Here is a 12,658-nt window from a genome sequence, read left to right on the forward strand (position 1 = left end):
TCTAGATCCCATTATTCTAAGCCTCAAGCTTTCAAATAAAATTTGGTGAGTCTGGGGTTTTATGATCCCATAGTCCCGTAAGAACATTTCCTGTGCCTCAGATCCTCTGATTGTGAGGTTGTAAACCCCTGAGGCAATACACTTGACAGCTCCTGTGATGCTGTGAGTGAGTGGACGCCGTGGGCCTGCGGCCTGGGGAGCCCGGCCCTTTCCAAGCCGAGGTTATTTTGAGGGCTTTGCTCAGGCCTCATGGCAGCGCCTCCTGTGGCTGCAGCACTGGTGGCTCTGCTGAGGCACCACCTGGCCCTGGGTTTCACTCTGTTCCAGAAGCCCCAGGCCCGCTGGACCGGATTCAGGGAGTGGCAGGTGGCAGCAAGAGGAGGAGGCGGAGGGAGGGGGCTGGCGTTTCCCACTTGCCGCTCTGCTCTGCACCGCTCTTTGTAGGAAGGAGGGTGGGGTTGGGGGGCTCTGTTTTGGAGGCACAGGAAGGGAGAAGGTAATTAATCCCAGACCTGAGTAGGGAGCGTGTTTGTGGGGAGAACTTGGAGACCTTCGTTTCAGCTCCAGCTTTGTGAGCTCGGGTGTCGTTGCCTCTCTCTGAGCTGAGAGAGGTCTTCCACGTCTAGCTCCACCTTGCTGTAGCAAAGGTGCCTCCTGGGTCTCTTCCCAGGGACTCTCAGTGAAAGGAAGCTAGATCAGCCCCTCAGAGGATTATTTTTGAGTGTCTGCCTTGGGAAGTGTCACACATTATTCACTCCTTCATTCGTTCAACAAACATAGCTCCTCTAACCCAACCTAGTGCTAAGCAGAGGGAAAAAGAAAAGAAAAACCCCAACTTTTGTTTGTTCAGGTACATTAGTTGAAAGTTCATTTATTCATTCAACAGAGTCCCAGTCCTGCCTCACCCTAACCCTAACCCAGTAACTTGAATTTTGCAAGTTACTGGTGTTCTCTGTGTATCTTTTCCCTTGTCTGTAAAATTGGGGTCAGTCATTTCTGATTACTTCACAGAGTTGCTTTGAGAACCAAATTTGTTTTTTTATTTTAATATTTATTTATTTGGTTGTGAGGGTCTTGGTTGCAACACGAAGGATCTTTAGTTGGGGTATGGGGAAATTCTTAGTTGCACCATGTGGGATCTAGTTCCCTAACCAGGGAACAAAACCAGGCCACCTGCATTGGGAGCCCAGAGACTTAGCCACTGGACCACCAGGGAGTCCCTCAAATTAATTTTTTTAAAAAGGAGAATGAACACTGAAAATTATACACATTTATATCAATGCCTGTTATCGTCACTATTTAGTCTTTTATTATTAATTTCTGAGTGTGGACATTCTAGGTGAGGTAGATACAAAATGAGTGGGACCTGGTTAAGTCCCTCAAGGGGCTTTTAATATTTGGTTAAAATATTCTGTCTCCTTTCCTCTCTATTGCCAAAGGCAACTGCTTTCAACCGCTGGAAATGAGGAAATGAGGAAATGAGGTCAGACAGTTTCCCCGCAGCGATCTCAATCTCTAGTTCAGGGAGCTGGTCATTAGGGCGACAAAGGGACATGAGATGCAGGGTGACCCTCCCAATCAGCCATGATCTTTTAAATCTCCTACCCGGGCCCCTAGTTCACATCTCCAAAGAGGTCCCAGGCTCACTGTTCCCTAAGGCAACTTAACTGATAACAGTCATCAGGATTTACTTAGCTCCTAGCACAAGGCTAGCTTCTAAGGACAGGATGATGAATATGACTCATTCCTGTCCTCAGAAAATTTACTATTTATTCGAGGCAATAAACTAATAGATTCCAAATCACAGTACAATGTAGTTAAGTGCTGTGGATAACTACACTCTAAGTTCTACAGTTGTTCAGCCACTTTTTGAACATCTGGAGTAATATAAAATTTACTGTTTTCCAAGCTGTGCCTTTTTGCCATGGGCTAGTTCTCATTCATTCATTCAACCATCACCCTTGAACACCTCCTAAATCAGGCACTGTGATGGCACTGGGAATACAGGCAAGGTTCCCGCCCTCATGGACCTTAGAATCAGGTAAGAGAGACAGAGGATAAACAACAAGCTAATATAAGATGTCATTTCAGGCAGTGATAAAGGCCATGAAGCAAAATCAAGCTGGGTAAACAGTTAGAGGTGGGATGGTGGGGGGAGGCTATTATTTTAGATAAGGTGGCAGGGAAGCCCTCTTGGAAGGGGTGACATTTGAGTGGAGACCTTCATAAAGTAAGGGAACAAACCGTGTGAAGAAGAGCATGGCAAGCAGAGGACACAGCAAATGCAAACACCCTGAATTGGAATGACCTTACGATGCTCAAGGCACAGCAGGGAGGCCACTGGAGCTGGAGCAGAGTGGACGTGAGGAAGGGGATAAGGTGCCTGGTAGAGGGGTGATCGCAGATCATGTGGGGGCTGTGGGCCAAGGCGAGGAGTTTGTTTTGATTGCTTTTAAATATGTAATTACTTGACTGCTCTGAGTCTTAGCTGCGGCACTCGGGATCTTTAATCTCCATTGCGGCATGCAGGACCTTTACTTGCTACGTGTGAACTTTGTAGTATGTGCGATCTAGTTCCCAGACCAGGGACCAAACCTGGGAGCGTGGAGTCTTAACCACTGGACCCCCTGGGAAGTCCCAAGGTGAGGAATTTTGATTTTATTCCAGGTGATTGGTAGTTTTAAAGCAGAGAGTGATGTGATCTGATTTCACATACAGAGCATGTCCACAGGCAATCCCTCCTTGAAGGCTCCGCACAAGCTAAGACCAGGGAGAACTGTAATTCTCGCATTGCCAATGAGGAGGCTGAGGCTCACATTGATTCAGTCACTGGCCTGGACTCGTGCGATTAGTGGCAGATTTGGAACTAGCAAGCCCGTGTCTTCTGACTCCGAGTCTGTCACGCAGCAGTGCTTCTTCGTATTCAGTTAGGAATGAATGAACAGACGAACAATCGATGGTGTTCCTGTTGGGGACCCCATCAGAGCCAGGGGCCCAGAGTTTAGGTTGTGTGCATGTTGCCATTCAGCTTGGGACCAGGGATGCTGCAGTGCCTTCCTAGAGTGTCCAGTGGCCACAGCGTCTATGTGGATGTGTGTCCTCTCTCTGCCCAGGTGGATGAAGAAACCCCGGTGTGGTGTCCCAGATCACCCACACTTGAGCCGAAGGCGGAGACACAAGCGCTACGCCCTGACGGGACAGAAATGGAGGCAGAAACACATCACCTACAGGTGCCTCGCCGCCCCCTCCTCCCTGGCATCGGCTCCACCCTCTCTCAGTCATTTCCTGGCCTGAGTTTCTGAAGTTCACACTGTCGGAGGGTCTGTGATCAGGGCCTGGCTCTAAGAGCCTATGACTTTGTCTTTCTTGTAGCATCCAGTGATTGCTGGGTCTCCAACTTCAGGTTTGTTTGGTCCTTTAGGGGCTGATGAATTATGTTCTGTTTAGATTCCTAGCATTTTCAGTTACGGAAAGTGGGATATGACTTGTCTGATAACTTTCACCTGGGCTAAAGAACCGTGGCTGAACTCATCCTCCCTACCACCGCTTGCCAAACCCCACTCCCTCTCATCTGGATCCCTTCCCCACTTGGCCTGATTGATGGACTTCAGCTGAGATTCCCAGCATAGAGTTCCAGTTGTTTCTTAAGGACTGTAAAGAGCTGGGGGCTGAACTGCAACAGCGTTATCCCTTTTGGGGAAACCACGGGCAAAGCAGGAGCAGGCTCCAGGTCAGACCAGTGACCACAGGCAGGGATGCTGGAGCCCATCACAGGCGATGCAGACATCTGGATTCAGAGGGGGTGGATCCAGGGCCAGGCAGAGTACAGGCTTGGCTGCGCCCTGGTCGCCACCTCTCAAGTCTCTGATTCCATCTCAGGTGGATCCCCTGGGTTCAGGAGTAGGATCTAAGACAGAGATCTTCAGAGTTGAGCTAAGGGTTCTCCTGGGGCTTCTCTAGTGGCTCAAACAGTAAAGAATCTGCCGGCACTTCAGGAGACCCAGGTTTGATCCCTGGGTCAGGAGGATCCCCTGAAGAAGGGAATGGCTACCCACTCCAGTACCCTTTCCTGGAGAATTCCATGGACAGAGGAGCCTGATGGGCTACAGTCCATAGCATCACAAAGAGTCAGACAGGACTGAGTGACTAACACTTACTAACTTACAAGGGCTCTCCTGTTCACAAGCTGTAGAGGCCAGAACAGAATTTTTCAGAAATCTGACAAGAGAAGGAAACTTAAGAAGAATCTGGGTTAGAAACCGGATGGACTCTTAGAGTCCTCCAGAAGAGGTAGAGTAGATGAAGAGAAAGAACTGGCTCCTAACTGAGCTCTGACCTTACCTTATATCCTGCAACCTCTCTGGGCTTCAGTTTCCTTATCTGTAGAATGAGTGAATAGTCCTTGCCCCAGGTGTTCATGGGACAGAGCAACCAGAAGTGGTGATGCTCCATCAGGGAGAACCATGCAATATGGATACAGTAACCCCACATAACTGATTCAATCAGATGCCACCCTATACTAGCTTCTGGGTAGACAAATAGTAGTAGTTGGGCCCAAAGCCTTAAAAAACGTTTTCAATTGCAGTATAATTGCTTTACAATGTTGTGTTAGTTTCTCCTGTACAGCAACGTGAATCAGCTATAGGTATACATATCTGGGCTTCCCAGGTGGCTCATTGGGTAAAGAATCGCCTGCAATGCAGGAGACATAAACAGAAACAGTTTCAATCCCCGGGTCGGGAAGACCCCCTGGAAGAAGGCATGGCAACCCACTCCAGTATTCTTGCTTGGAGAATCCCATGGACAGAGGAGCCTGGCAGGCTACAGACCATAGGGTCACAAAGAGTTGGATACAGCTGAAACAACTTGAGCACACACACATATATCCCCTCCCTCTTCAGCCTCCCTCATCACACCCCTCTAGGTCAACACAGAGCTCCGAACTGAGCTGCCTGTGCTATATAGCAGGTTCCCACTAGCTGTGGTAGTGTATGTACATCAGTGCTATTCTCTCAGTTTGTCCCACCCTCTCCTTCCCCCACCCCCTTTCAAAGAAAGGGATGTTCCACTAAACTCTCTACAGTGTAAGAGTTTTTATAACATTTATAAATGTACATATTTTATGTATGGGGAGAAAAACTTAAAAATTAGGAAATGCCATGCACCAACTTGATTTTTTTCCTACAAATTCAACATAATCTTTTTCAGAGATCAAATACAAAAACACCGAGTAAAAGGCAGGGCGAGGACCCAGAGCCTTGTCTACCCAGCCTCCTCCTCAATCCCTGGGCTACCTCAGCAGAATTCTAGGCCCACACAGCTTCTCATGTTCCTTTTAGCTCTGCTAGTCTCTAATTTCCTGTCTGTTCCTCCCTGTGGTTTCTCCCCTCTCTCACCAGCATTCACAACTACACCCCAAAGGTGGGTGAGCTAGACACTCGGAAAGCTATTCGCCAGGCTTTCGATGTGTGGCAGAAGGTGACCCCGCTGACCTTTGAAGAGGTGCCATACCACGAGATCAAAAGTGACCGGAAGGAGGCGGACATCATGATCTTCTTTGCCTCTGGTTTCCATGGCGACAGCTCCCCATTTGATGGAGAAGGGGGATTCCTGGCTCATGCCTATTTCCCTGGTCCAGGGATTGGTGGAGACACTCACTTTGACTCAGACGAGCCGTGGACGTTAGGAAATGCCAACCATGATGGTAAGGTCATGAGGGGACCGGGGATTGCTTGGCTGTCAGGAAAAGAAGCCCTAAGGAGGAGCTTGGAGGATTCCATAGTTGAGTTACCTGGTTTCCAGAGATTCTTGTCAAACAGCTGAGAACCTAAGAGGGTGGGAACTGTGGTCAACACTCGATCCACTGGAGCAGGGAGATGAGTCAGATCACTTGGTTCGTGGTCTAACTGAATGGAGTCGGGAGGAAGTGTAGGCCATGACTAAGAAGATAAAGGAATGGATCAGAGACTGGAGGAAAAGGTTAAATGGGGATTAAAGCTGAAAGTGGTAGGCTCTGGCCTGACTGATGAAGACTTCAAAGGCCACACTGTGGGAAGACAGGACTGAGTCACCCTTACGTCGACCTCACAGGTGAATAACAGGCCCTGTAATTACTCTAGCATCTTCTGTGTAGGAGTAATAACAAGACTCCTCAGGTTGCAGGAGTTCCTCGTCAGTATTCACTTGTAAGTCTCTTGCTTAGTAAGTAGGCCAGTGTACATCATTATGCCCATTTTAAAGATGAGTTTGAGGCTCATATGGCATAGGTAGTAGGCGGCATTGCAGGGACTCAACTAAAGCTCAACCACCTGGCCACGTGACCTGGGTGAGTCGTTCACCCTCAGTCTCCTCATTTACCAAATGAGAGTCTGGATTAGGTGACCTCTTCTGACTCTAATAGAACATGACGCATGTGTTTGAACATTTAAAAAAGACACTGCCAAGGAGACTTCCCTGGCAGTCTAGTGGTTAACAGGGGCACAGGTTCGATCTCTGGTCGGGGAACCAGGATCCCACATGCCACACGGCGTGGCCAATTAAATAAATAAATACAAATTTTTTAAATGTAAATAATAAAAATATAAAAAAGACACAGTCTCTGCCCTCTGGAAGTCCAGAGTGGAGTGGGAAAGACAGATGTGTACAGAAGTCACCCTGTCACAAGGCGGATTATACTGAAGGACGTAGCAGAAGTACCAAGAAAATCAGTAGCAATCTAGAGGGAAGAGGGACAGAGGATTTGATTTGATTCTATTTTAGATTATAATAGGTTAGAATCAGGATGTTACTATTCTAAGGTCTATGTCAAATATTTTCCACATACTATATAATATGTATATGTTATTATTATTATCCCCATTTTACAGATAGATAAACTGAGGTGTAGAGAAACAGTAAGTAAGCTACTAAGGTCCCTACTAAGGGCCCACAGTTGCTGAATGGGGAAATAAGGCTTCAAACCGGGTGTGTCGACTCCAGCTTAGCCACCCTGCTGTTTCCATGGCTCTCCCACTGTAGGGAACACCAGAATCACCTAGAAACTCTTTTTTATGAATTCTGATTCCAGGCTGCAGGCCCCTGACCTCTTGCCATTCTGATTCTCTGGTTCTGGGGTCAGGAATTTGCACGTGAGAATTTGCATATGGTCTCATAAATTCCCCAAGGGCTTCTGAGGTAGGCATTCAAGGAGCACCATCTTAATCTGCAGTTTCCCTAACTTGCCTGATCATAAGAGTCAACTGGGGGTTCTTATTATAAATGTGGATTCCCAGGCCCTTTCCCTGGAGATTCCGATTCTTAAATTTGGGAATCCTTAGTGATTTCTTTGTCCTTGGTGATGCTTCAGGCTGAGAGCAGCCTTTAAATGCCCATTTCCTCAGAGGCTGTGTCTGCTGCAGACCACCTCCTTGAAAGCTTTTCATATCGTTGCATAGATCAGGGACCCGGACTTGGCCTGCGTGTCAGAGGGTGATCCACAGGGTGGCCTGGCCAGCGCTATGACGCCGCTCGTTCTTCCCTGGCCCCTCCCCTCTTGTTCAGTCCTCTTCCCATCCAGCTCCATCCCCTCTGTCCAGGCATTCCTTCCCTTGTGTCCTCAATGTGTTTCCCGGCTTTCCAAACACCTATTCTTTATCTCCTTCTTATTCTTGGATCAGTGTCAACCAGTCAGCGGTCTGCGCTCGCTGATAAAGTGTGAAGAGAGGAGAACTAACAGTTTTGCCTGCCCATTATGTGCCAGGCACTGCTAGCTGATAACGGTCAGAGCCCTGAGAGAGATAAATGAATGATTAAAGACACTCTTCCTCGGCCCTGCCCTTCCCAGCTCTGGGTGGACACTTCTACAATGCTCCTTGCTGGTGGAGACCTTGGGCCAGTCCCCAAATCCAGAGAACTTCTGGGGGTGCGTGTGGGAGGAGTGGGTGGGCACCATCCTGACACCCTCTTGTCGGTCCCACCCCACTGTCACCCACAGCCAACAATTCGGACAGAAATTCCAAGACAGCTCATGTCTTCTTTGGATGGGAGTCAAGACTTTGCTCTGGAAAACCAGGCATGAATTATACAGAGGCAGTTCATAACCCCGGTAATAGACTGCTAGAAACCAGAATGCAGCCATTGCCTAAGGACAGCCTTTGGAAGGAGACAAAAGGAACCAGGATTGATTGAGCACCTGCATGTTATCTCGTTTAATTTCTGCATAAACTCAATGAGGGCACTGAGGGCAGCTTCCTGGGAATTTTTTGTTTGGTGGCTTTCTTCTCTATTCTAAATTTCTGTTAGGAAAAATTTCACGCTCACAAAGTAGGAAGAATGGTAACAGGAGCCCCCAGGCACCAATCAGCCTAATCCGGCAGTTATCAACATTACATCAGTACTGATTCATCTACCTTCCCCCTACCTTGATTTTTTTTAATATATATTTTAAAGAAAATTTTAAATACAGTGTCATTGTATCTGTAAATACTCTAGTACTGGACTGGCCAAAAATTTCATTTGGGTTTTTCTGTAAGATGTTATGGAAAAACCCATTTGAACTTTTTAGTCAACCCAATACATACCGCTAACAGATTTTTTTTCCTTCTTGCTAAAAGACATTTCTTTCTACAGTAGGTCCTCGTTGATTACCTGTTTTAAATATAACACCATGTACATGTCAATCCCAAACTTCCGGTCTATCCCTCTTCCCACTCTACCCCACTGGCAACCATAAGTTCATTCTCTAAGTTCTAAAAGTAAAAAAAAAAAAAAAAGTGAAAGTGTTAATCACTCCATCGTGTCCAACTCTGTGACCCCATGGACCGTAGCCCGCCAGGCTCCTCCATCCATGGCATTTCCCAGGCAACAATACTGGAGTGGGTTGCCATTCGCTTCTCCAGGGGATCTTCCCCACCCAGGGATAGAACCTGGGTCTCCTGCATTGCAAGTGGATTCTTTACCATCTGAGCCACCAGGGAACCCCCTGAGTTCTAAGAGACTATTTTTAACACGACCACAAAATTATGATCAAGCCCAACAACATTAATAATAATTTCTTAAAATCCAGTGCCAAAAATAAAATTTAAAAAAATCCAATATCCAATCTGTTCATTTTCTCGAATCACCTAAAAATGGCTTTTACAGTTGTTTACTTGCATCAGGATCCAAACAGCATCCACACATCATTCATGGTTGACACGTCTCTTAAGACACTTTCTATTACCAGTCACCTCGATTTTCTCATCCCTGTACCTGTTGAAGAAACTGGGTCATTTGTCCTGAGTATAGGCGTTAGACTCAACTAGATTCGGGTTCACTTTTTTTTATATATAATTGTTTCTTTTTTATTGAAGTATAGTTGATTTACACTGTTGTGTTAGTTTCAAGTTTTCAGCAATGTGAACCAGTTATACGTATATTCACTCTGTTTTAGATTCTTGTCCCATATAGGCCATTACAGAGAATTGAGTAGAGTTCCCTGTGCTATATGGTCCTCATTAGTTATCTATTTTATATATAGTAGTGTGTACATGTCAATCCCAATCTCCCCACTCTTACCCCTTGGTAACTGTAAGTTTATTTTCTACATCTGTATCTCTATTTCTGTTTTGCAGATAAATTCATTTGTACCTATATTTTGAAGATTCTACATATAAGCAATATCATGATACTTGTCTTTCTCTGACTTAGGTGCACTCTTACCATATCTCTCTTCCCTGTCTATCCTGAATATCAATAATTAGATGTTTAAAAAACAAAACAAAACAAAAACCCTGCCTGCCAATACAACAGAGGTGGTTTCGATTCCTGAGTTGGGAAGATCCCCTGAAGGAGGGCAGGGCAAGCCACTCCAGTATTCTTGCCTGGAGAATCCCATGGACAGAGGAGCCTGGCGGGCTATAGTCCATGGGGTCATGCAGATTCAGACACGAAGTGTCTTAGCAGGTACACACAATAATCAGATCAACAGGCCTGGCTGGATTGACTCTTCTGGAGAGAATGCTCCCCACGTGGCACTGGTCCTCCCTGTTGCGTCACATTTGGGAAGCACGTGTGATGCAGGCTGTCCCACTCCGAGTGACATGAAGGCTGAATGGTTGGTACAGGTGTGTCAGCCTGACCCAACCATTATAAAATTCACCCAGGGGACTTTATTTTTAAAAGGTTGCCTAAGCCCTAACTGCTCAGTTGTGTCTGACTCTTTGCCATCCCATGGAATTCTCCAGGCCAGAATACTGGAGTGGGTAGCCTTTCCCTTCTCCAGGGGATCTTCCCAACCCAGGGATTGAACCAGGGTCTCCCGCATTGCAGGCAGATTCTTTACCAGCTGAGCTTGCTCCTTGGAAGAAAAATTATGACCAACCTAGACAGCATATTTAAAAGCAGAGACATTACTTTGCCAACAAAGGTCGGTCTAGTCAAAGCTATGGTTTTTCCAGTAGTCATGGATGGATGTGAGAGTTGGACTATAAAGAAAGCTCAGCGTTGAAGAATTGATGCTTTTGAACTGTGGTGTTAGAAAAGACTCTTGAGAGTCCCTTGAACAGCAAGCAAATCCAACCAGTCCATCCTAAAGGAAATCAGTCCTGAATATTCATTGGAAGGACTGATGCTGAAGCTGAAACTCCAATACTTTGGCCATCTGATGCAAAGAACTAACTCATTGGAAAAGACCCTTATGCTGGGAATGATTGAAGGAGGGAGGAGAAGGGGACAACAGAGGATGAGATGGTTGGATGGCATCATGGACTCAATGGACATGAGCTTGAATAAGCTCCAGGAGTTGGTGATGGACAGGGAAGCCTGGCGTGCTGCAGTCCATGGGGTCGCAAAGAGTCGGACACAACTGAGAGACTGAACTGAACTGAACTGAAGCCCTAACCACAAACTTCTTAATCCGAATCTCCTTCACATGTGCATTTAGAAGGTGCTCCTGGAGAACCACTCCTGAAATGTGTGCTGCTGCTGCTAAGTCGCTTCAGTCGTGTCCGACTCTGTGCGACCCCATAGACTGCAGCCCACCAGGCTTCCCCGTCCCTGGGATTCTCCAGGCAAGAACACTGGAGTGGGTTGCCATTTCCTTCTCCAATGCATGAAAGTAAAAAGTGAAAGTGAAGTCGCTCAGTCGTGTCCGAGACCCCATGGACTGCAGCCTACCAGGCTCCTCTGTCCGTGGGATTTTCCAGGCAAGAGTACTGGATTGGGGTGCCATTGCCTTCTCCACCTGAAATGTGTAGATGATTCTAATTCCCCACCTCTTCAGAGTCTGTGTGAAAGGCAATCTGGCCCACCACACCTTTAAGCTAAGTTCGGGGAGTCTCCCAGGCACCCCATGTCTTCATCTCTTTCCAATGGATCAAGCAGTGAAGTCAGCAGAGGAGACTGGGAGGGAGCCCAGCCCTGGGGAAGGTGACAAGACCGGAAGAGTCACAGGGCCAGCCCTTCACAGTTACTGTAGAGACCGCTCCTCACCCCCGGGAACTAGACTGGCAGGGCGGTAAGGAAAGGATCGTTCTGAGTGGTTAAGTTCACACAGGCAGTGGCAGAAGACTAGAGCAGAAAGCCAACAAACCAAAAATTCCCAGGAGGGGAACTTCCCTGGTGGTCAAGTGGCTAAGAGTCCACGCTCCCAATGCAGGTTCGATCCCTGGCTGGGGAACTAGATCCCACGTGCCACAACTAAGCAACTAAGATCTGGCATAGCCAAACAAAATAAGCATATTTTTAAAAAAAATCCCAGGAGGCTGAACTTACGCCCTCACTGAGTTTCTGTGGAAATTAAATGAGATAACACACAGGCGCTCAATCAATCTTGGTCCCTTTTGTCTCCTTCCAAACGTTGTCCTCGGGCAGTGGCTGCATTCCTGTTTCTAGCAGTCTATTGCTGGGGTTATGAGCTGCATCTGGAAAGTTTATGCTTGGTTTTCCAGAGCAAAGTTCTGACTCTTGTCCAACGAAAACAGGAGCTGTCTCACAACCAGGACTCTGAATTTGTAACAGTTGCCCCAGTTGGTTCTGCTGCAGGTCATCCAAAGACTGCATCTGGAAAAATACCGATCATTCAGCATGCGTCTGTCCTAGCCGCTGTCACCTTACCTTGCCAAGAACAGAGCTTTCCCTCAAGGAGCTCACAGTCCTGGGGCAGAAGAGAATGCACTCCTGGCTGTGATGGAGGGTGGAAAGAGGTCAGGGCCATCAAGATGGTACAGGTAAACTGCTGGGAGAGTGTAGAGAAGGAAGCACTTGCTGCCAGTTGGGGAAATCAAGGAAGGTTTCCTGGAGGATGTGGCTGAACACTGAAGGAGTATGGTTGTTCCAGGTGTAGGGGACAGCACTGGCAGAAGAATAGAGGCGAAAGGAAATGCTGTCCCATTCTGGAGTTCTTGCCATGTGGCGATGGTGGTAAAGAACCCATCTGCCAATACAAGAGACATAAGAGATGCGGGGTTCCATCTATGGGTCGGGAAGATCCCCTGGAGGAGGGCATGGCAGGCAACCCACTCCAGTATTCTTGCCTGGAAAATCCCACGGACAGAGGAGCCTGGCAGGCTCTGGTCCATAGGGTCCCAAAGAGTAGGACACGACTGAAGCAACTTAGCACGTACCATTTTGGGGGGTGCAGGAGTCAGTGAGATGGGACTGACCAAAGATGGAGGTGCTAAGAAAAGGGAAGGAAGCTGAG

The 12,658-nt window shown here is 47.3% G+C and overlaps 1 protein-coding gene across 1 annotated transcript in view; it reads left to right on the forward strand.

Annotated features, from left to right (window-relative positions):
• Positions 1-12,658, forward strand: part of MMP24 (matrix metallopeptidase 24 (membrane-inserted)) — a 53,769-nt gene that overhangs the window by 28,692 nt on the left and 12,419 nt on the right. Inside the window, exons 4-5 of the mRNA XM_010855014.1 lie at positions 3,114-3,230; positions 5,400-5,704. Of these exons, the coding sequence (XP_010853316.1) occupies positions 3,114-3,230; positions 5,400-5,704 (422 nt within the window). The remainder of the gene's footprint in view (positions 1-3,113; positions 3,231-5,399; positions 5,705-12,658) is intronic.

Source organism: Bison bison, unplaced genomic scaffold (genome assembly GCF_000754665.1).
Source record: "Bison bison bison isolate TAMUID 2011002044 unplaced genomic scaffold, Bison_UMD1.0 scf7180017864352, whole genome shotgun sequence".
Lineage (NCBI taxonomy): Eukaryota > Metazoa > Chordata > Mammalia > Artiodactyla > Bovidae > Bison > Bison bison.